General features: G+C 23.6%; 5 protein-coding genes across 5 annotated transcripts; all 5 read right to left on the bottom strand. All coding sequences in view use genetic code 6, as the record gives it.

The window, feature by feature from the left end:
- Positions 1–289: 289 nt before the first annotated feature.
- TTHERM_00075850 (scramblase) lies at positions 290–1,279 on the bottom strand (the record flags this gene model as incomplete). Its single annotated transcript, XM_001015625.1, has 1 exon — positions 290–1,279. One exon carries the CDS (start codon positions 1,277–1,279, stop codon positions 290–292), a length of 990 nt encoding a protein of 329 aa, XP_001015625.1.
- Positions 1,280–2,576: 1,297 nt separating this feature from the next.
- Positions 2,577–3,803, bottom strand: TTHERM_00075840 (papain family cysteine protease; the record flags this gene model as incomplete). The annotated part of the gene is made up of 1 exon (XM_001015624.2): positions 2,577–3,803. Exon 1 carries the CDS (start codon positions 3,702–3,704, stop codon positions 2,577–2,579), a length of 1,128 nt encoding a protein of 375 aa, XP_001015624.1. The 5' UTR covers positions 3,705–3,803.
- A 1,578-nt stretch (positions 3,804–5,381) lies between these two features.
- TTHERM_00075830 (PAS domain S-box protein) lies at positions 5,382–13,425 on the bottom strand (the record flags this gene model as incomplete). The annotated part of the gene is made up of 13 exons (XM_001015623.3): positions 5,382–5,741; positions 5,795–6,299; positions 6,484–7,427; positions 7,543–7,656; positions 8,061–8,124; positions 8,176–8,675; positions 8,739–9,487; positions 10,200–10,386; positions 10,444–10,762; positions 11,342–11,539; positions 11,626–12,519; positions 12,880–13,010; positions 13,171–13,425. The coding sequence occupies 13 exons, from the start codon at positions 13,423–13,425 to the stop codon at positions 5,382–5,384; spliced, it is 5,220 nt and encodes a 1,739-aa protein (XP_001015623.3).
- Positions 13,426–14,701: 1,276 nt separating this feature from the next.
- On the bottom strand, positions 14,702–19,000 carry TTHERM_00075820 (endo-1,4-beta-xylanase xylA, putative; the record flags this gene model as incomplete). The annotated part of the gene is made up of 1 exon (XM_001015622.2): positions 14,702–19,000. The coding sequence occupies exon 1, from the start codon at positions 18,860–18,862 to the stop codon at positions 14,702–14,704; it is 4,161 nt and encodes a 1,386-aa protein (XP_001015622.2). The 5' UTR covers positions 18,863–19,000.
- A 700-nt stretch (positions 19,001–19,700) lies between these two features.
- Positions 19,701–25,023, bottom strand: TTHERM_000075819 (transmembrane protein, putative; the record flags this gene model as incomplete). Its single annotated transcript, XM_012797556.1, has 4 exons — positions 19,701–21,577; positions 21,989–23,253; positions 23,322–23,807; positions 24,071–25,023. 4 exons carry the CDS (start codon positions 25,021–25,023, stop codon positions 19,701–19,703), a joined length of 4,581 nt encoding a protein of 1,526 aa, XP_012653010.1.
- Positions 25,024–25,246: the final 223 nt, after the last annotated feature.

The raw sequence follows: 25,246 nt of genomic DNA, 5'->3' as shown, positions 1-25,246 counted from the left end.
AATAATAAAAAAATATTTTTTTATTAATATAAATAAAATAATTTAATATTCTAATGATAATATTTAGTGCTAAAAAACATTTACTTATAAACATAATTAACTATTATTTATTTTTGATTTAAGCAAGATAATCTTACTTGAATCTTATATAATAATTTATTTTTTTAAATCTTCGTTTTTCTTTCTAAAAAAAAGACTTTGATTAATTAACTATCTTAATTTATGTAGAATCTTTAAATTAACAACTCTTTTTATTGTTTTTATAGGGAATATTTAAGTAAAATATGCTTCAAAGATTTAAGCATATCTTGCTTCCGCCTTCGAAATATATGTAGTCTAAGAGAATAGTAGCAGCTAGCAATAAAGTTTTTTTAGTGTTATCTATTGCTTCAGGGAATGAAATAAAATATTTTGAAGTATCACTAACACATCCAACATAGCATCCTATTTACTTCTTTTTTATTTATGTAAAATCGTTTCCTTCACTGTCTTTTACAAAGAACTCTAATTCTTAGCATGGTTTACATCCAAAGTTTTAACACAAAAAGCCGCATGAACAGCAAGAACCCTCTATAGTAAAAATTTATTTATCAAACCTATCAAAGACTAAAATATCTAAATCACAAAAGTTAAAAGGGTTAACAACTCTTCCCAATAACTCATTAATTCCATTTTTAACTTAAAAAACCTCAATGGTAGGTCTTTACCAACAAAGAAAAGTGCATTTAAATTCTCTATTGAGAACTAATATCACATGTTCCTGAAATTCACTATCTCCATAACTATTATGTGTAGAAATAGACATTTCAAAGGGTCTGCATCTTCCTGATAATAAATTTCTAACGAAACAGTTGCTTTCTTCAAGTGACCTCATAATTGGAATGCTTTATTTATCAATTTCTTCATCTTCTTAATCAGCAGGAAAAACATCATAAACATTTCTTGTTTAAAACCCAGTAAGTGCCTCGCAAGGTCTAAATTACTATTTAACTATAAATCCTTTCATATTCTTTAAATTAGGAAAATTATTTTGAGACTCTACTTAGCCATCAAACATGTCTATTTCATCTAATTCCTCTTCATCATCATCAATATGCTTTTTATTTTTTTTTCCTGAAGAAGAAGATTTTCTTTTTTTAGAATTTTGGCTGCTAATCAATTTATTTTTGTTATTTGGCGAGTCATCTTATTTTATTTCTGTCAATTGCATATACATATCTTCGTCTTAATCCTCTTCTTTATTACTTGCTTACTTTTTTTGCTTATTATTTTTCCCCATTATGATTGATTAAATATATAAATAGATCTATCTATCAATCTTTATGTTCAGCTATAAATTCTTTGTGTAAACCTAAAAAAAAACTAAAATTTTTCAGTAATTTAATTTATTATGATTTATTTATATTTTTGTTATAAAGCATAAAAAAACAAGATTTCTAAATTGAATTGAAAAATAAATAGCATGAAAAAGAATAGAAGTAATAAATTCAAATATTTATGATTGTTTAAAATACAGAATATCATAAAATACCAATAATTATTGTCTATTCTTGTTAATTACAAATAGAAAAATAAAAAATCTATCTATTGTTAGTCTACAAAAAAATAAACAATTTATTCAAAATTAAAGAATAACCTAAAAAAACATACGATATATAAAATCAATATAAACAAATTATTTTGGCTAATATTTTATATTTAATTTTCTAAATTGTTAAAGTGTGTGTATGTCTGTGCTTATTTAATAGAGCTCTACCAAAACTTTGGTTCTTATATCAAAAAAAAATAAATAATATTGAGAAGTAAAAATTATAGATAAAAATCTTTTGTAGATCTAATGAATTTTAATTATTAAAAACCGATATAATATTAATTATTTTTACTAAAATTAAGTAATTATTTGAGAGATTTAATTTTAAGATTTTGATCAACTAAACTTTACATCATTTTTTCTTTGAGTTTTTTTAAAACAGCATTTTTAAGATGGACGGAATTAATTAATTATGGAAATAAAAATACTTATCAAACTATTTCTTCATTTTTTATGCAAATTATTTTATTTAATCTTTAGTTTCCTTCCTAATTATGATAATATTTAAGTTTAAATAATGTTTAGATATGACTATTCAAATTATTTTTCAACATACCATATTCCTTTAAAATTACTCCTCTGAAATGACCCCATTTTTGAAAATACTTTATATCATTGTTAAAATTTGGTGAAAAAAATTAATATTTCTTAAGAAATAGGTGTTAGTTAATATCTTAATTCTGGAAAAACAAACTAAAATATTTTAAATTTTGGTTGAGTATAATTTCTATTATGTTTAATAAATTAAGAAATTGTTGATTAAATTTAAATGTTTTTATTCAATCAAAATAATTCAATAAATTATTAATGAAATTAAAAATAACAATTTTATTAACAATCAAAAAACTTATTTTTTTATTTAGAGATTAATTTATTTATTTATTTAACATTTTATTTATTTTTAATAAATATATATGGTAATATAAATCATGTACATTCATTCATTAATTCATATTACTATTTTTAATTTTATTTATTTATCTACTCAACCAATAACTTGGACTTTAAGAGGATAAGCGCTGTCAGAGAGAATACCACACATACCACAAACTTTAATAGGTTCTTCATCACCAGCACAACCAAAACCATCAGTAGGAGTTGTATCCATAGCACATTAGGCAACTGATTCTCTCTTGACTCTAATGTAACCATCCTCACCGTAGTCGGTTCCCCAAGAGTTTCTGACTAACCAGTAATCACCGTACTTAGGATCAGTACCATAACCAACTAAAACGACAGCATGATTGATGTCAACGTTTTTAGAATAGTCACAACCATCAAAAACACCTTCTTCGTAGCTAGCCCAGTTAGAAGCATCTACAGAAATGGCAATAGGACCAACTGTAGCAACAGCTTCAAGGAGAGCATTTTAATCGTTGGGAGTAACATTAGCATAACCTTAGTTAATAACTTCAGCACTTTAAGTCTTAGGATCGTACTTGCAGCTGTAAGTTGTACCAAAGTAGGACTAATAACTATATTTATATTCAGAAGTAATACCATATAAGGTAGTGTAAGAGAAGGCTAATTCAGCAACTGCTCCAGAGCAACCACCAGTACCACCACACTAGTTGGGATTAGGAACGCAAGAAACAAGTTGTTAAGTAGAAAGAGTTTTTAATTAGCCAGGTCCAGCAGCAATAGCAGCAGCGCTTTCTAAAACAGCAGCTGAAGCGAAAGCCCAGCATGAACCACAACCACCTTAGTCCTTAACAGGTGAAACAACACCCTTTTATCTCCAATCAACACTTTAAGGTAAATCAGTTAAGCTGGCAGCAGTATTATTTTTAGCGAGCAAACGTTGAATAGGATTTTTTCTGTTCTTCATTGACTTCTTTAAACCAAGTTAAACTTAGAACTCCTTAGTAGTTAAGTCAGTGTTTCTGTTAACACCCTTTTTGTATGAATGATCCTTATTATTAAAAGCAATGATTTCAACCAAATTCTTTTCGAAGGTCTACTTTCTTTGATTGTATTCTACAGAATCGACTTCGTATTCCTTTTCGAAATCAACTATGTACTATTCAAAAGTGTAATTTTAAAGTTAGTGCCATTTTGGCTTGCAAGATACTACACTTAAAAGAAGAGTAGCAAAAATAATATACTTAATCATCTTTCTTTCTTTTATCTTTTTAAAAAGTAAGTCTTAACTAATTTGTTTAACTTTTAATTAATTAATTAACTAATTAAATAAATTCTTTTTCTAAGATTAAATATCTATGAATTTATCTATCTATCTATCTATCTATCTATCTATCTATCTATCTATCTAACTTTCTTAGAGTATTGAATTGATCTGCAAATTGAAATTCTTTTATTACGCTTAGCTATACTTTTTATGTCAATGTTACTTTTCTATTTAATAGTATCTCTGTTATTTACTTATTATCTGCTTTCTTTTATAAATTTCAATCTTAATCATTCATAAAGCTAGTTATTTATTTTCCTATTTATTTGTGAATTATTTTTTCCTTTAGTATATCCAATCAGATTCAAAAGCTTCTCAAATATTCTTAAATCTTTTTCAGTATAAATTTTAAGTATGTAAGATATGTCTTAAATAAAATATAAAACATTGCATTTGAAAATCTAATTAGAAATTTAGCATTTTAATTTATACCAAACTAAATAGTCAAACAGTTAAAAAAAACTAAAGCAAATAAATCAATGTATAAAAATAATTTTAAATAATTTATTTTTTTACTTGTTTATTAATAAAAAGAGATAAATAAATGTTTGGTAATTATCTAAAGCAAACTTTTTAAAATTTACTTTATTTTTTTTAAAATTTCTTAAATGTAAGTGAAGAAAAAAGATTTGATAGAATACAAAATATATTTAATTTTTCTATTTATTTATTCATTTAAATTATAAATTATACTAGTACACATTTTAAAGTTTATTTATTTGTTAAATGTAAGGGGAAAAAAAAATTTAATAAAATATAAAATATATTTAAATATATGTATTTCTTTATTTAAATTATAAATTATACTAGTTTTCATTTTAAAGTTTATTTATAATTAGAAATAATTTTAAGTAAAGACTTTGTTTATTAAATAGATTTTATTTATTTATTTGTTGAAAAGTAAGTGTAGTAAAAAAGATTTGATAGAATATAAAACATATTTAAATATCTTTATTTATTCATTTAAATTATAAATTAGATTGAGTATAAATTTTAAAGTTTATTTAGAATTAGAAATAATTTTAAGTAAAGACTTTATTTATTAAATAGATTTTTTTTATTTATTTGTTGAAAAGTAAGTGTAGTAAAAAAGATTTGATAGAATACAAAACATATTTAAATATCTTTATTTATTCATTTAAATTATAAATTAGATAGAGTATAAATTTAAAGTTTATTTATAATTAGAAATAATTTTAAGTAAAGACTTTGTTTATTAAATAGATTTTATTTATTTATTTGTTGAAAAGTAAGTGTAGTAAAAAAGATTTGATAGAATATAAAACCTATTTAAATATCTTTATTTATTCATTTAAATTATAAATTAGATAGGGTATAAATTAATTTTTTAGTTTATTTATAATTAGAAATAATTTAAAGTAAAGATTTTGTTTAAGTTAATTTGATTTATTTGTTAAAAATTAAGCGAAGTAAAAAAGATTAGATAGAATACAAAATATATTTAGTTATATGTATTTATTTATTTAATTATAAATTATACTATTATAGTATACATTTTGAAGTTTATTTATATACAATATTTATATTATTTGATTAATTAAATTAACTCCGATTAAATTTTTAAATTTATTTTTAAGTCATTCATTTCACAGCAGAGAGGATATCTCCTGCTGTAAAAGCCTATCTAAGCCTTTCGTGCTTTAAAATTATATCTATTGGAATCATATTTAAAACGCCTTTAGTCATCCATATTCTTTTGATTAAGGCTCCTAAGTAAGGTATCCAAATGAAAACAAAAATTATGCAAACAAATACAATGAACAAAGCGTAGCAGAGCTTATCCAGCATGTTTTTAAAGTCTAAATATGATTGATACTGTTACTAAAATTCGCTATTAAGCTGATCTATTGTTGGAGAAACAAACACCATCATGTTTTCTATTTCTTGATATGTAGCACCTTACAAAATAGCTGAAGAATATGCCACTTTATCTCCAGAAGTCTAATGAATAAACCAAATAATTTTTTACTGAAAAAATATATAATAAATTTTACATAAGCCAAAGTATTTGCTAGTATAGAGTTGCCATCTACTCCGATTTGTGTAACTACTCTTGATAAACCATTTTAAAGAGCAGGGATGTTTTTGCAATTAAGTTGTTGATCAGAAGAGACTGTATATTTAGTATATTAGCACACTGATCCATAATTTATGTTTTCAAAGTCGGTATAATAAGTTGAAAATTAGGAAGGGAAAGAGTTTTTAAAGCTTGAAGTTATCACATTATCATTATTCTATATTAAATTTGTGTACATGTTTTATAAATTCTGAGAGCTCGGTACTTTAGGATCAGATAATATAGGAGAAAGGTTTACTAATCCTTCTTAAATGAAGTCAAAGTAGTACTTAAGCAACGAAGGCCTCTATCTTGTGTATTGAGTATGTTATAAAAGTGATTAAATATTTTATTAAAAGTTAATCTCAAGTACAGCATAGACTAATATAAAATACAACATCAGCATAGCTGTCAATAAAGTAAACTATAGAATCACAAATTTCCTTGAATTAGTTAAATTAAAATAATATTTAGTTCATTGATTTTTTTAATTTTTGTAATAAATTCATTAAAGAATAAATTTTATTTTTATAATCAAGCATTTCGAATAAAAAATTTTATTTATTTTTCAATTTAAAAAAATGATAAAATTGTAATGAAAAAAAAAAAAACTAAATTATTTTTTACTTTTTGTGATCTTTTGCATTTAAAATCTTCATTCTTTGGTTTTCTTCATCTTCGTTTTTCTTATCTTCTTCTTCTTTTTATTTATCTAAAACCTATTTTTGCACAACGGAATTACCTAATTAGTTATTATTTAAGACTCGTTATGTGTTTGCATAAGAAGGATTAAATGATGATTAACCCTAGGCGACTTTTAGTTATTAATTATTAACTGCACTGATTAAACCTTGCTCTTAGGGATTATATAAATTATAGCTTTAATTTAATGACATATTTGGGTTTTATGTCTAGTTTAGGATTGACATGTTTGGGTTTTGATTGTAGTTTAATATTGACTAATTTTAATTATTATTTTCATTTGCTATGATATAAACTCCAGGTATTTTTGTTATTTCACCATTAACATCTTCTATTTGCTTTTATTCCTCAGTCTGACCTCCTAACATAGATTTATTGTCTCGATTGCTCTCTTCGGTGTCTACATCTTGTTTTCTTTCTATAAAAACTTTGAGGAATTTCTCACAACGCTTAGCAAATTTATTTATCTCTTCCATTGGTACTATAGCAAAAAAGCTCAGCACAATAGCATTCGTTTTCTGAACAGAAAAAACTATTGGGAGTAAAATAAACTGAGAAGTTGAAAGAATTATAATAGCTAAAATCATAATTGCCAAGAAAATGCTTTAATAAGTATTGATCTATTTGTAGTAAAAATCAAAATAGGTTTGTGCAATATACTCAGATCCATTTCTTAAAGGATATATCCCGTTATAGTTTACAGAGAAGAAATTTGACTTAGTAGTTGTTACTGAGGTTGGTGTTGAAAGGGAATCTTAAAAATCTGAAAGAGTAGTATTAGCTAATCCACCAGCTTATGCCATATAAACATTCAAAGAATCTGTAAAGTTGGCTTACTGTTCCGTTATTTACCCATTTGGAAGAAGTTTCTTTATATTTTAAATAAAAAACGCAATTTTAAAAATGCCATTGTTCAAATAAATAATTATTTCTTATTTTAACTTTAATAAAATAAGTAAATTTAAATTAAATAATATGATTTACTTCTGTGCTAACAACAACGGAATCCATGCTGCTCCCTTTTCTCTATTCAATATTCATTTAAGCTTACTAAGTGTTGAATTGGATATTATTCAAATTCTAAACTTAAGTTCCAAGCTAGTTTATTAAATTATTTTATTTAACAACAAGAAATTTTTTTTTTAGCAAATTATAAAAAATCCTCAAAAAAGAAAGAAAAATAAAAAAAATAAGGTTTTAAATTTTTAATTTAGATAAATTTCTTATTTTAATTTATTTTAATCAAAAATTTAATGAGTTAAATAAATTTTTAAAAAGTATTTTAAACTTTAAAAATTAATTAAAAAACTCAAATAAATTAAAACAACTGGATGGATTTTATTGATTTATTAAATTACTTTTTTATTTATTTTTTATTATTTTCTTAATTTTTTATTTTATTAATTTACTTATTGATTTATTGATTGATTTATTTATTTTTTGATTGTTTTTATTTTAAAAAGAAATTGATTTTTTTAACAATGAATTTAATGGTTAGTTACTGTTGATTGCAAAGAAGCACCATAAGCACTTTATGTAGAAGAAGAAGGAGCTTGTATGTAAGAGCTATAAAAATTAAAAAAATTTTTTAAGATTTGAAAATATAAACTAAATTACTTGCTTAGGAACCATATTTTTCTAGTTGAATAATTGATATCTGCCATGATACTATGTCTGTTATAAGAGTAGTAAATGGCATTCATCGCTTCTTACAACATGTCGTATTCTTTAAATTTATAAGCAAGATCTACACTAGTTAGAATAAATAAGAAAAGAACAATTAGTACGACTGTTCTTTGTAATATTTTTATTGTTTTTGGTTTTGTCTTTTCAGAAATAGCCTACTTTATATCCTTCAATTATCTTAGTTCTTCATAATCTTACGATGTTTGAGATATACTCGAATGACCTGCTGCTTCCTCATTTTCATTTTCTTAATTATTTTCAATATTTTATTCTTCCTCGTTGTGAATGTTATTCTGATCAATAACTTGCTAATCAATTTCGATTTGCTTTGTTTAAGTTTGCTACAAGACATTTTAATCAAGTCCCTCTTCATTCCTTGAAGTGCCCTCTCCTAATAACTCAACAAATTTCAGAATGTGAATAGTGGTGTCCTAAGCATACAAATTATTAATATTAATATAAAAAAAACATGAATGAATGAATAAATAAGTTACTTTGTAAGTAAATTCTTCTTCCAACCATAGATTAATTTCACATTTTTTATACTTTTTGTTTAGTTAATGTTTTTCATAATCAGACTCTCCTAGGCTTTCATCTCCTTTTCCATCTTCATCGTCCTTCAATGGATCTCTTAATTCTTTAATTTTAACTTCTTCTTCCTCACTCTCTTATGAAATTAAAAATAGTTGCTCTATAATAGTTGTGTCCATAGTGATCTAAGCTCCTTGCTCAGTTTGAATGTCTTCTTATACTTTGGGGTCTAAAATCTATGGCATAATAAGATCGATAGTAAACTAATTGCTCATAGGACTATTATTATTAATAAGTGAAGTAGGAATTCCAAAGTTCTCATACACTGAATGAGTAATTCCTACAATAGTCTGATTTTGGAGATTATTATCTAGCTTATATATTAAATAATGCAAAACTTCATCATCAGCATTATCTGTCCTTACATAAGGTGAGCAATAGATTTCATCTTTTTCTTTGAAAAATCCAACAAATTGCAAACCTTCTTCCAAATTAGGTAAAATCTTAATCATAAGAATCGAAGGTACTAAGAACCCTTCTTTATTTGTTGGAGTTATGATTCTTTCGATTCCTATAGCTCTAGGAATAGAAGATTCTATGTAGTGACTAACCAATCCATCATGAATAGATTAAATAAGTTTAGGCATAATATGGTTTTTTATATTTTAATCTACAATTTCATGTTTAGGCCATCCAAGAATTCTAGTAAAATCTTTTCAAATATAAAGGTTTTATAAAAATTATTTATATTCTTTCAATTTAATTTAATTAATTTTAACAAAATTAAATTATTCACTAAATAAAATAGTTTAAAATTCACTAAATAAAATAAGTTTAAACTATTTTATTTAATTAAACCAATTTGTTATTGAATAAAAATTTATTTGTGTTTTCTGATATAAATAAATTTTATCCACTAAAGAATTTAAATCTGAATCAAATTTTAAAAGTCAAATCTTTAAACAGCAAGAAGGATAAGAGTAAGTGAATATAAAAAGAATTAAATCAAATATGTAAAATGAGAAATAAAATTTATTTATTTTGCCTATGATTGTAAGAAAATAATAAATTAAATTTTCAAAAAACTGAAGAAATTTATTCTTTTTATTAATCTAATTAAACAATTTTAAGGAAAAATGTTTAAATTAACTAATGTGAACTCATTCATTAAAATAAATCTCTTATTTTTTTTGTATAAAGGCAGTTAGTTAGTTCCATTAAAAAAAAATAAATTAATTCAGTTTTTAAAAAGTTGCAACAATTTTTTTTTTTTTCAATCTTTTCTATATTAATTTTTTTTATATTGACTAAATAAAAATGAATAGTTGAATCAAAATTAAATTTAGTTCATTGTAAATAATTTAATTAAATTTTTATGCAAAGAAAAAATATAAAAATCAGATTGATTGATGAATTAATTTTACCGTAATTGGTGTTTTGAACAAAGAATCTGGTATCCAAATTTGCACTCATAGTTAGGATACCAGTATTGGAGTTTTCGTTATATTTCATATTTTCATTATCAGCAAATTATTTATTAACAACTGTGTTCTTGCTAACGTAAGCTGCTTTTTCTAGATACACTTAAGCTTCTATTTCGTCATTAACAACCTTTTTAAATTAAATAAATATTTCATATTTTTTGCTAAAAATAAAAAATATTCTTACTTCCTTTATAAAATTACCATAGATGAGCAATGATCTAATATTGTTTTAGCGAATAGAACACAAGCTAATAAAACAGGTCTTAGCATCTTCAATTGTATTAGTAATTCTACTTCCCACAATCTAAAGCTTTTCGATATCAGGACTTTCTTCGAGTAATTCTCTCCAAAACTCTAAATGTAAACTTACAGAATTCTCTATTGACTTCATGAAAACAACAAGTTAGTTTTCAAAGTGAACAATTCCATTTACATCAACATTTTTGTTTTGCTCATTCCTCATATCAGTTTCAATAATATCAAGTTCGATCAAATATTTGTATCTTTAGTTTTCATCAAAAAAATTAATATTAAAAAAGATAAATTAGTCAACAAATTAATTTAATTTAAAACAATGAATTTTAATTGAATATTGCAAATATATTTAATAAACCCTATTAATTAATCAAGTCAAAATTTTTAATATTTTAATTAAGGATAATATTAAGAATTTAATTGATACTAATTATAAATAATAATTTCATTTATATTTAAAGACTTGTTAACTTTTTACAAGTTTAAAATAGAATTTTTTAAATTTTTTAATAAAACAAATAAGCTAGCTAAAATGGAAACAATTATTTATTTATTTATTTATTTTGTTTAATATACAAAATTTGAATTAACTTATTTGCTAAAATATTTGATACTTTAAAATTATTTATGTATGCAATTCAATAAATTTGTTTTCTAATAGTTTTTATGATAATTCAAATAAATTTATCTTTTTTAAAAATCAATTAATTTTATTCAAAATAAAATAAATAACTTTTTTGGAAGTAAATAAAATTGAAAAAAAACAAGATTTATTTATTTCGAACATAAAATTGATGTTTCTTTTAATAAACTGATAAATAAATTACCTAAACATTGAGAATTTTTCATGGATTGAAGGTTTAAACATCTCAGATGTCATCATTTCAGTGAGTGCCTTAAATTTTAATTTTAGTTTTTCATGGTATAAATAAGCATTTAACAAGTGCAGCTAGGAGCATTTATTATATTTCCTTAGAATGACACCAATCACACTTTTTAGGAAAAGATACCATTTTTTTTCTTAACTGTTTTAAAAAATAAAGTAAATATCTTTATTGCTTAATGAAATTAAAATCTTGTTTTAAATTTAAATAATTTTGATTTTAGATACTCTTCTAGGTGTTGCTTTGTTTACGAGTTATGTTCCATGTGGCTTGCTTCATCGTTTATTTATACTTCTTTGGCTATCAATAAAGAGCATGGACAAACTTCTGGAGATTCCTTACATTTTTCACTATGCATACGTAAAATACCTTCCAACTTAATCAGACAAGATCTATCATGCCTGTTTTCAATAAGGTAAATTAAAATTAGAGAATAATTTTCCATATCATCTGGCTTTTTTATTTCATCAGGATATAGTTAAATGTATTTATTATCTCTATATTTCAGGATATTAATGTAGATCATACTTACCATAGGCATACCTATAAGCAAATAAAAAGCAGGAACATTATTGGCTGAAGCGTTTCCGCTAGGTATAAGTATTGCTTAGGCAGATGCACAAAATGATATCCAAAACAAAAGGACATCTATAACTATTTGAACCTTCTGAGTGGTATAATCAAAATAAGGCAGTTTATTATAAGTTTACACCAAAAATATAACATAGTAAAGAGTAAGAAGAATGGTAAGAGTGAGTTGGAGTTATGCTTTGTAATCGATAGCAAAATAGAGGCAAAGAATAAATTTAAGCAAAAGTTTAATTTCAGTAATAGAATTTGGAGGAGTTGCAAAAGCTAACTTTGAGAATGGATTTATATCAATCATTGTCATGTTAAAAACAAAGCTAAAGAATATTTATATTAAAAGTCCAATAACCGATAGCGTTACATAAATGAAGTATAATCCACTATAACACTAAATATCAGTGAATTTACTGCTTTGACAAACAATTGCATTCAAAAAAATATCAAAGAAAGGCAAAGGCTGTACCGTCTTAACAAGTATCCCAAAAAATGACAACAGCTTCAATCCATACGTAACAAATCCTGACACTTATTTGCTTTTTAAATATTCAAAGAAATTAATTACATTAATTTAATATTATTTAAATTCTAATAATTAACTATAGTAATTATTAATTGATTAAAAAAACACTGATTTATTCATTCATATTTACAATTATTATTTAATAATTTTGATTATCTATTTATCAATTTAAACTGAATGCTATTCTATTTAATAAATTCATTTGATATTTAAAATAATTGTTCTTTAAATATATCCTTAAATGTAAAATAACTAAGATTATGTCAGTGTTTGAAATGCAAGTAAAGACTTGCTTGCAATATTACTAGCAAATGTTGATACTTTTTTTATTCTTAAATTATACATGTTCAAATAATTATGTAAAATAAATTACTTTTTCTACTTCTTTCTAAGTGCGATTCCTGCCGCAATAAATATTAATAGCATAAAAAAATTGATACCAAAGCAGAAATAAACTAAAGATTCCATTACTTATCCCTAGCCATTGTCCAATATACCTTAAAACTTTATAAAAAATGTTAGCTTGCTTTTCAATTGTAAACTAGAAAGAAACTGAATATTGTTTGACTGACTTATTTGTAATTTATTTTTATAGGTTTTATATTAAGTAGAAAATATAAATAATGCTAGCAAATTAAAAATGTAGTTTTTAAATTTTATTTACTTAAATGTTCTTCAGTATACTTTGAATCGTCTAAACTACTTGATTGTTCCATACAAAGCTAAGTCTTGGATGAATTGAAAAAATAGCTAGCTAGCAAGCTTCTAGTACAATAAATATTCTATAGAGAAAAGGAGAGACAAAATTGGCTTCTACAATATAATTCATTAAAGTAAAGAATTGTAGTTTTATCTCATTAATGATTCTCTCAAACTGAGACATATCTTCAAAAATTATTTTTTTATTTTGCATAATCATTTTCTCAATACAACTAAATCACCTAGTTTGAGCTTTGAAAGTTATTTGGGTTGCTTTTTAGCTACCTTATTAAATTTTAGTGCTATTTTATCTATCTTTCTTTGTTATCTCTAATATAATTCTTTTTAATTGAATAATACAAAAACCTTTTTGATTGATTTTACTTGAAAAAACTATAATTAACAAATTAATCAATTAGTCAGCCAAGAATTTTACATATCCATTTCAAAAATATTCAAATTAATTACTATTTATGTTTACAAGCTGTACTAACTATTAAAGAGCAAGTTATTTCTTTTTATTTTATTAATATAAAATAACGAGAAATTTCATCAATACAATACAATATAAACAATTTATCTGTTAAAGATGCTTAATTCTTGTTGAAGAGTAAAAAAATTTATTAAAAAATATATTCTATGTCTTAAAATTTATTTAAATTAATTTTTCAGAACTTCATGTCAAAATAAAATTTGACACAAATTAGCAAGAAAAAAATAAACAATAAATTTGTTGTTTAAATTAAAATTTTTTCATTTTTAATTAAAGAAGTTTCCTGCATATTAAAAGAAATTTCAAAAATTATTTATTGAAAAGATTATTTATTATTGCAACAAAAACTACTTTACAATTTAAAATGCATTTCGGCTATTCAAAAAAAAAAAAAAAAGACTGATAAATAAACAAAGTTTTATGAACATTATTTAAATAATCATAAAAAATTAAAATAAATATTTGAATCACTTTATCTTATAATTTAATTTAAAAACTATTTAAAATTTCAACAATTAATTTCAGTTTTATTCAAAAAGTTATCAAAAGCCAAAATTAAATAATTTAGCTAGTTAGTTAGATAATTAAATAAGTAGATAGTTAGTCATTTTTTATTAGTTTTTTGTTTTGAATAAAATAAAATTAAATTTACATTTTCTCTAATTAATTTCATGAATTTTAATAGGCAATGTTTGTTTATTTTTCATTTTTTATTACATAAATAATTTATTAAGATTATAAAATTTAATTATATTATGCTAATTTTGTTATAATTACTCTAGTTAATAATATTAGAAAATTTAGGAGAGTTAATTTGTTTAAAATATCTGAAGATTTTTATTTAATTTTAATAAAATAAACTGCTTTGATAAATTAAAAGAAATAAAAATTAATAAATGGTTTGCTAATTGAAATATGAACCAAACAAATTAATTAATATGAATTACAAATAACTAATATTTAAATAGGAAAAATTAATTAATTACAATAAATCTATCAATTTTCAAAGTTATTTTGAAACATGAAATTTGTTTGGACTTTGAAATGAAATTTCGCTTGAATTAATCAGCTTTGTTTTGCTTTGTATTTTTGATTGAGGACTTGTTTTAATTGAAGTAACATTTGAATCCTAATTTCTTGTGGGAGAAATACTCACTTTATTTATAGATTTCTTTTTTGGTGTTAGTTGATTTGACTTCTTTTGAGAATTTACAAACTAAGTTTCTTTGTAGCTTAATTTAATGTAACCTTACTTTTTAAATTAGTTGCATTTTTTAACTATTTTTATTGGATCTTCCACACTTCCTCCAATATTAATTATGTTGAACATATTTGATTGGTAGAAGGATTAAAGTGTCGAGTCTTTTGATTTAGATTTAAATGATTTTTATGTGCTATTAGCTTGGTTTATATTTGGACTCTCATTTTTCACAATTATATTCTCTCTCAACCACTAGCTGCTGTCTTAGCTATCTGTCCTCAAATATCTTCCTTCATTCTCAACTGTGTTGAATCTTTTTTTTCTCTAACTTTATTCATCTTCATGAGCTGCTTCTGTTGTTAAAAATTCTATATGTCTGTTTTAGCCTCTCGCATTTTAAGTTTCTAGAGACTCTTTGTGAAAAATTTACTTTTAAATATAACGACTGTCATTAGGATATTTGTTACTCGTCTCTGTCTGATTGGTTTTTTCTTCTGCCTCACTCTTCTTGTCTTATTTTTTATATTTTTGTTGTTATTAAATTTAGGCTTTTAATTTTCTTCTTTCTTTTTCATAAAATTAGTGATTTTGAAAACCATTTTATGATTAATTCAATAGCATATCTTACTTTTGGTTGTTTATTTAGGACATTTGCTCAATTTTGTCAATGTTGTTCTCTCTCTTTTGAATAAATTAGGCATTTTCTATGTTTTATTAATGCAATTCTTCATTAATTTAATCTCTATTAGTATTTTAATTGCTCGAGTATGGAGTTTCTTCTTAATTGTATTAATTAGGATTACTATCACTGTTTTAAAAACTCGGGTCTTTTCTAAGAGTATTCATAAATATTCCTTGATAAAATTATTAAGAAACACTATTCTTTTTTGATGTTTGTTAGGATGCTGTTTAATGAGACTCGAGAGCTGAAGCACCTTGTAAAGATATTTAATTATGGTCTAAATTAATTTATATGCTTCCATTTTAAATTTGATTCTAATTCATTTGAATAGGTAGATTAATTTTATCATTACTTTTTTACTATAAAAGCTCCTCTTAATTATTCCTAGCTGAGTTTGTTTCAATTTAAATCTATTTTGATTTACTTGATGAATTGCTATTTCTTTTGCTTATTTGCTTTGAATTTCCTTCTTATGCTATTATAATTTAATTTCTCTTATCAGGATTAAACTTCATAAATGCATTTTAACTCTGATGACTTGACTCTTAATGTTACTATTGCTATTAAACCCTTTATGAATCTAATCTTTAGTTGTTTTCAAGCAATTTTGTCTTTGAACAATTATAAGGAGAAAAATTATTTGAATTTTAAGAAGGAAATTAGTTAGATCCTTAAGATAATAATCTATTCGAATCCTATTGTGATTAACTACTTAAGTCTTAAGGAGAATATTATTCAGAGTTTCTCTATGATAGTTCTTTTGAGCTTTTATAAGATTATTCATTAGGTGAATTTTAAGAATTAGGTTAATTAGAAATTTAAGAGGATTAATAATAAGAGCTTTGTGAGGATTATTGATTTACTATTTTATAAGATTATGGCGAATTATAGGAGGTTTAATTGCTTGATTTTTATGAAGAAAGTTATGCTGTCTATGTTAAATATTAATGATTTTTAAGTAATCCTTTAGATGAATTATTATTTTAATTGTTTTTAGGACTTTAATTTATTTATTATTGAGTATTTTCTTGTAGTAGTTCTAGTTGAGTGTTTTTACTATTTATTTATTGATGAGAACTGTTCTTTATTTATTTCTTGCTGCCTTTATTTGAATTATAATTTATTCCAAATTCAGCAGACCGCTTTTTGTCAAAAAAATCTATATCTTCTTAATTTATTTATTAATTTTGTTGACTGCTGTTTTCATCCAAAGAAGATTTTTGAGATGGGATTTATAATTGTTCTTATGAATTAAGTTTTGGAGTTTAATCTACCTACTCGCTATTTCTCGATAAAGGAAGAATACTTTTGTTCTAATTATAACAAGCTGAAAAACTATATTGTCTTGAAAGAGTTTCATTCATTTAATTATTATTCAGTTTTTCATCATTTTTATTTTATTAATCAATATTTTATATTTAATCTTTGTTCTTCATGTCTTGATAATTTTTTTATAATTATAAATTATTTTGGTTTTTCGTTTCTGTTTGTTCTAAAGAGTTCTTATCCTATTAATTAAAATCAATATCTTGTTTAGGATTCATTTAATATAAATTCTAATCTACCACTTGAAGCTACTTAATATCTTAATTTTATTATTAAAATGTATGTTGCTACATTATAAGAGGCTATTCTAAGTGAATGTCATTTTCTATGAGAGTTTATCTCAAATCTTAGTTTGAGTCAGTTTATTATAAATTATTCAGCAATTATTAGTTCGATGAATTGATTTTCATTTAATTATTGAAAACGTGCTCAGCTAGATCAGAGGGATGTATTACGTTTGGTCTTTTAAAACTCAAGCTGCTGTTGTTATCAATATCGTGCTACTTCTTAAAAACATACTTTTATATCTATCTGATGTATTGATCCATTTCTGCATTTTAAACTTAAATGTTGACCACCTTTCTTTCGTCTATCAAGTATTAGTTTTTAGAAAATGAAGTGTGATGAAAACTTAAGTTATTTTAATTGCTCCTATTAGATTAAATTTCACTATCAGTTACTATCCTCTCATAATATTATTACTAAATATTTGCTTATTGTTATTTACTATGCTATTAAAGCATCATTTAAGGTGAAGATAAATTGTAATTATGCTTATTATACCTATTAGATGAGCTTGATATGTTTTTCAAATGATTTCTGTTTAGAGAAATTTAAATATTTTCATTTTTGATAATATTTTCACTTAATTAATCATTTTATTCTTCTATTTCTTTTAACTCGGTTTAAATGTTTTTTTCATTAGTTTTAGTCTTATGAAGCAAAGGAGGTTTTATCTTTAAATCATAGTCATAGCTTTTATTCAAAAACATTTTAGAATTCATATCTTTATAGTAACCCTTGTGAGGAGTTGAAAAACATTAGTTAGATAATCTTAGATTAGAGTAATTGCCATTATTATCGTTTGTATTAATTTAAAGTTCCTAAAATCTATTGTTGTTGAATGATTGTGAAATAGGTGTTAAACTTTGATTTTTGACTATATTTTTTATATTTATCATATGTTTTGATAGAGGTTGGCTAAAATTTTATGATGAAGATGTATCTAATCTATTAACTGCGTTATTGTAGATTTAAAGATCATCTAAATAATTTCTTGATTTACTATTTGAAGAGTTGCAATTATTGTTATCTATAGTTAATGATCTAATGAGATCTCTGCTTTGTAATTATCTACCATTACTTTGCTAAAGAGTAATTTTGTTAGATTATGAGTATTTAGTTGTATTTGGATATCTATAATTAGGCTTTCTCATTTGTAGTTCATTCCATAAATTAGAAGAGTTTGTTGATTCAAATTCATTCTGCGTAATTATGACTTCAACAGCATTCTTTGGTTAAGCATAAAAATTGTAATTGTGACTTCTCTTTTAATTTTTAGAAGATGACTATCTATTGTTGTAAAAAGTTTATTTTTATTAGTCCAAATATTATTAGCTGCTATTATTTTGAGCACCATTTTTATTTTCGCTTTTCGACCTTGGATTATTGATTTAAGGTAAAATATTGTCTCTCGTTTATTCTTAATCAGTGTTTTGTCTCTCAACCAAAAAGCTTCTATTGAATTAATTAGATTTATTTGATTAAGGTGTAATGGATTCTAAAAATTAAATATAATTTTGGTTGTTATTCTAACTCTGCTTAAGGATTCCTCCCATATAGCTGGCATTATTAATTGAATTTTCAGTTGGCAGTCGATGCTACGGCTCTAATTTATTGATCGTAAATTAAAGCTTCTGTTCATAATTCTTTATCTTGTCGAATTGCTAATTCATAAATTACTAAAATTTAGCTGTTAAATATATGCTCTTGCTTGTATGAAGTATTATTAATAAAAAGCTAAAAATCCACAAATTATAGTAATAAAACAAACAAATTAAATTCTATCGAAATAGATTTTATTTACATTTTTTTGTTAATAAATCTTGTTTGCAATAAATAAATAATATTCAACCAATATATTTTATAAAATTTATGTCCTTACTAAGATAATCTAATTTCTCTAAGATTCTTACAAAAAGAAATAAAAGAAAACCTCTTAAAGTAAATCTTAAAAATAAGCAATAATATTTACATTTTTCTGTAATTTATTTTTTGATTGAAATCAAATTTAATTTAAACATGTAATAAATTGAAGCTAATTTCATAAAGAGTATCATTAGAAATATTTATGAGAACAAAATTATTAAGAATTTTAAATAAAAATATATTATCATGGATGGTAAAAATTTTATATGATGTAAATCTTATTTAATCTAATCTAACCTTAAAATAAATAATAAAAAATAAAAAGTTTTTTAAAACACAATAAAAATTAGTTTTTAATAAAGTGGTTTCAGACAACATTTTTCCTTTTATATGATATTTACACAAATTAAAATTTGTTTTAATTAAAATATATGCTACTATTTTTACTACTAAAGATACATGATTATAACTAAATATTATGATTTGGGTGATAAAATAAGTAAATGATTTTACATAAAAATTAATTAAGTAAATTATATTTTAGTATAATTCTTAAAATTTTCATTAATTAGGTTGATTAAAATACAAGAGTTATTTTTTATTGCATTATATTAATTTTATTATTCAATATTTTTTGGCATTTAATCAGCTCTACTTATCCAAATCAATTACTTCTTCATTGCTGTCTCTTTTATTTTTCATACTTCTAAGCAAATTTTTGTTTTAGTGAATCAAAAATTGCCTGTCTAAAAGCTTATCATCAAGTCCTCTGGATAAAATCAATTTTAAATTATTTTAAATTAACATCCACTTCTTTTAACTTTTTTCGTTATTTATCTTATATGTATTTGGGATTACCAGATTAAAAGCCATCTTAACATTGTCTATCTTTGAATTATTTTCCATTAATGAAACAACTATTAAGAAAAGCATCTTAAATAAAAACCAAAAGAAGACAAAATAAGCAAAAAAGACAAATATATAGGTCATGTACTCAAATCTATAATCTCCATTAATTTATTAAATAATCAAAAATGAGAATAGACAACCTGCTTGTATTAAATGACATTCGTTTTCTAAATTATTGAGTTATTTAGTGACAAATGGCTGCTTCTTGCTCAAAAAATAAAAATAAAAAATGTAAAAAACTATTGAAAGACTTCCTGCAAAAATTGGTATTTCATTAGAGAAAAATATCATAATAATGATTACTTATCTAAAAATGAATTTAACTATTTCCCAATACTAATATTCTGGTTTGTAGCCAACTGTTAAGTACCAGTAATTTATTTAATTTAAAGATTTTTCTGTTAACTTTCCTTCAATTTTTTTACCAAATAATGGTTTTTTTAGGTCTCCATTATGTGAACAACTTTTCTCTCTAACATAATTTATTACTTGATCCTCAACATCGTATTCCATTTAGATTATATTATCTTGTCTTTCATCGTATGGCAATTATGAAGCACTGTTATCAGTATAATTTGATTTACTAAAACGATCGCTTCCATTAATTCTATATAAGTAGTTATCACTGTTTTTGCTTAATTGTAGAGTGCTTCCATCACTCAAAATATTTATTTTTTCTTGATTCGTTTAATTTTCAGTATTACTAAGTTATTTTTAGGTATCTTAAAGCTCGACACTCTTTCTAACTGGTCTATGAATATTAGATTGTCTTGTTAAAATTTAAATAAGAGTTAAAGGAAGATAAGCACAGAAAAATGCAAATATTGGCAGAATGAGAGAATAAATTAAGACTATTCTTGTTGTATTATTGTCACATTGAATATTGTAATCAGCAAACATTCTGTTTTAATCTCCTACTTATGTGCAAGCCGAAATAGAAACTAAATATCTAATTATTGAAATAGAAAACAAGCTACAGAAGCAGAACCAAAACAGATTCCTAGAATAATACTGCTTTTACTGTAAATCAAGCTTTTTAACTTTGTGCAAAGCATAAATCAAGAGATAGCCAAATAAAAAGAAAATAATAGGAGAAATCTCTACAAGAATTAACTAAGTGAATGCAACTGAGGAACTGTTAAGTCCAGAATTTGGAACAAAAAAGCAAGTACTAAGCTGAATAATAACAGTAATTGTGTCAGTTAAATATTTAGGGATCACATACAAATTAGAACTAATATTGGCATTTTGGATTTGCATAAAATTCAAGCAAATTGAGATTTAGCAAAAATGTAAAAACATTTTAATGTAAACAACTGAAAGTCTTCTTTAACTCTGTCTCTTATCAAATAAAAACACTTTCATTTTAGTTAACGTGAATGACATTTTCTCTAGCAAGAAATCTTAAACCAAGGAATTCATTACTAAAAAAGAAATAGCTACCAAGTATATACAAAGTAATACAATTTAAAATATACTCTAGCCTTATTTTTCTTCACAATTTGTGCATTCTAAGTCAAACAAATTTTGAGTGTACTTTGTGTTATCATTAAAAGCACATTATTTGCACATAACTCCTTAGTATCCGTTTTAACACAAACCATTTCCATATCCTAATTTTATTTTTCAAAAAATATTAAAAAACTTTGTTAAATTGTAAAATTTAAAAGTTATTTTATTCAATTCATTAATTTTATTTTTGACTACAAAGTGATTTCAAAATTTGTTTGAAATATTAAAATTTTAATCATTATCTTTGTAAGAATTTTAAGTAGTAAAGTAATGGGAATTAAAGATAATTGTGATTGCCTAATGAGATAAATTATTTTGAACTTATAATTTAAAAACAAATAATACTTCAGACATAATCATCCTTAATAAATTGATCTTTATTAATAATAAAAAATTGGAACATCAGTTTTCTTTCCTCTTTGTAAAATTAAAGAATAAATTTTAGGAATTAATAAGCTTATTTTTATTTCTAAATAAATAAAAAAATTATAAAAATAGTTTTAAAAATGCACCTTCTCCACCAATGCATGAGCCTTAAAATTGGCACTCTAATATAGTTGCAGAGTATTAAGAAGAGCGCCAGTATCCAGGTTGCATAATTAAAGTAGATCCAAAGCTTTTTTGAACTCCTTCAGGCTAATTGAAGCAGCTGGCATTGTAAGGATCGCTGAATGAATAAGTTCCTTATCTGCATTCTTAGCAAAGCTAAAAAGTACTTTAAATATATACTTCACCAATCTAACATTTTCTATAGTTGAATAAAATATTAACCACCTTTGCAGAGCCCTATATTCCAGAAAGAAAACTTATTTATACTTATTAGTCTTTTGAAGGCTCACCAATCGTGAAAAATATAGTTGAGAATTCATTCTCAGAAAATATTGTATAATTTTGTAAAAAGGACTACTTTTAAAAAAGATTGTACTCAGTCATACGCTCTTATATTTCAGGTGTGTTGTTAATGCTAACTATCTGAGTTATATCATTTTGGGTTGGCTTAATTGGAGCTATTATTTAATCATTTTCATCTACCAATTTCCAAAAGAAAACTAAATTAGATGGACTCTTTACATCATTAACGACAAAACTTTGTATCTCTTATTATTAGAGCATAATTTATTTGGTAAAATTAAGAGGTTTCAATTATTGAGATCCTTCATCATAATAACTAATATGTGTTAAAAAAATTGATTTGGGGATAAGCCCAATGTTATTTCCATAAATTTGAGCATTATTATCTTAAACTATTTCATCTATTTGTATTTTAGATAAATCTTAATATCTAGAAATGTTGCTACAAGCTAAACCTCCACCAATCAAAGCAGAGTTATTTGAAATTATCGAACTTTAGTCAACAGAATGCTTAATTTATTTAGCATAAATAGCCCCTCCTATTCCTTAAGCTATATTGAAATGAAATTTAGTGTTAACCATTTCCAAAACATGTGTATTTTCTGATAAGAAAACAGCTCCACCATCTTATAAAGCCTAATTCTTTTCAAAAAGAGAATTTGTGAGTTAAAATGCTGAATTTTCATAGAGATATAAAGCGCCTCCAAATATTGCTTGATTTTCTTTGAAGTTACAACCATTGAAATCAGAAGAATAGTTAATTTGAATAAAATAGCAAGCTCCTCCAGTGTTATTAGCAAAATTTTTGGTAAAATTAGATAAAATAATATTAATTAAATTGGAATAGTCCACTCTCAACGATCCTCCTTTAAAAGCTTAATTTTTTGTAAAATTTACATATCTAACAAAAATTGTCTCAATATTCCTTTTATATAAACAATTTAATTAATTAATTATTTATTAATATATTTATAAAATTTGTAAAATATTTACCTGCCATAAATAGCTCCACCATCACCTTCAAATGCCTAATTATGATCGAAGTCAGCAAATTCTAATTAAATAGAATTAAATTTATTTGTAAATAATGCACCTCCATTACAATAGTGTACATAATTATTTTTAAAAGTTGCATTGAATACTTTTAAAGCGTTTGATAAAGTATTTGATGAAAGAAAAATTGCTCCTCCACTTTAAATGGCAGAGTTGGACTAAAATAGCACATTATTAATGTCTATTGTGTTTGTACTTTCTACGAAAAGAGCTCCTCCATTCCCTTAACTTACATTATCCACAAATTTAGTGTGGTAAATGTTTATAAATTACGCATTTATGTAAATTGCACCACCAGATGTATAAGCAAAATTTTTTTTAAAAACGCTATCTGTTATTGTGACAAGTGAATTTTCAACTCCTGTTGAATCTATCGCCATAGTACCTCCAAAGTTACCAAGTTGGATGTTATTTTCCACAAAAACACTAAAATAAAAAAAGAAATTTTTATTTAGTTTTTTAAATAAAAAGTTAAAAATATTTAATAGGGTGGGTAGGTAAGCAGGTGGCATACATTAAATTTTACAATTTTTTATGTTAAGATAGTCAATAAAAATTTTGATAAATCGCAAAAATTTTTTTTGATACCCACTTTATCTGTTTTGCTAAAATCATTATCGATTGATATTTATTAAATAATTTTAAAAAAATGATATAAATTGCAAATAATAGCAATAAAAAATTTATACCTCACTAATGCTATGTTGACTGACTTAAGAATTTCCATTGAAGAGTAAGAGTTAGTAGCATTATTAAATTTAATGAGAGATTTGTTAATTTTAACAACATCACTTCCTTAGATTGAAATAAACTTAAAAGTATTCTGTGTTCTAATGGTATTATTAGTTATTATCATTTCGTAAAGTGAGAGTTGTTGAACTGAGTTAAAATTAAATATATTTTAATTTAGAGGTTAGCCTGCATTTTTGATTTAACACTTATATATGTTCATTTTTAATATCTTGAAAATATTTACATTTTAAACATCAGCAATGTAGTTTTAGTTGTTTTAATTTAAATCAGCAAATCCGATAGTTGTGTTGTAAGAGTTTAATACTTACATTAAATAGTTTGATGAAAATTATGATTGATTTACTTAAAAAGTTTAAATATAAATTGTTTTAACATTATTAAAAAGTGTAAATTATGATTAGACCCAAGTAGAGTAACTAAATGAACTCTTTGTAATAAAGACGCTTGATATATTGAAAAATTAAAGCATAAATAAATCCTTATAAAGTAATTGTAATACTTATACTGATATTTTTTTTTCTTAATCTCCTAATATATAAATTCCGTCGAAAAGCAAAGTAGATTTAGGTCCATTTTAAAAAACAATGCTTTTAAAATTTTTATAATTAGTTAATACTTATTCAGCCTTGCTTATAGTTAATTCTCTAAACTTTAAGACATTTTACTGTACTTATTCACTGAGAGATTGAATTTCAAATACAATTTAATCACTTTCGACTTTGTAATTATCCTAAGTAATATCGAAATCTGCACAATTAAAAAGGGCTCTGCTAAAATCATCTAAATTTGGATCATCATTAACTAGCTTTGAGAAAGTTTACACGAAAAAGAAACCAACTAGCAATATGAATTTAATAGAAAATTCGAAATTTTTTCGACTCTCCTTCATGTTTGCCTAATTAATTAATTAATTAAAACTATGTTATGTTATTTAATGTGTTTTTCTTAATTATTCAAACAAATTGATTTTCTTTATTCTCAAAATTTAATTATAAAAAACTAAGGAGACATTTACTCAAAGCAATTCTTTTTATATATCTTAGGTTTTGGCAAATTCTTTTCCACAATTTTTTTTTTGACTTCCCAGTAATAGATGATAATAAAGTAAGCTA

This window comes from Tetrahymena thermophila (genome assembly GCF_000189635.1).
Source record: "Tetrahymena thermophila SB210 genomic scaffold scf_8254650, whole genome shotgun sequence".
Lineage (NCBI taxonomy): Eukaryota > Ciliophora > Oligohymenophorea > Hymenostomatida > Tetrahymenidae > Tetrahymena > Tetrahymena thermophila.
This window is presented reverse-complemented; position numbering and strand designations above follow the sequence as displayed.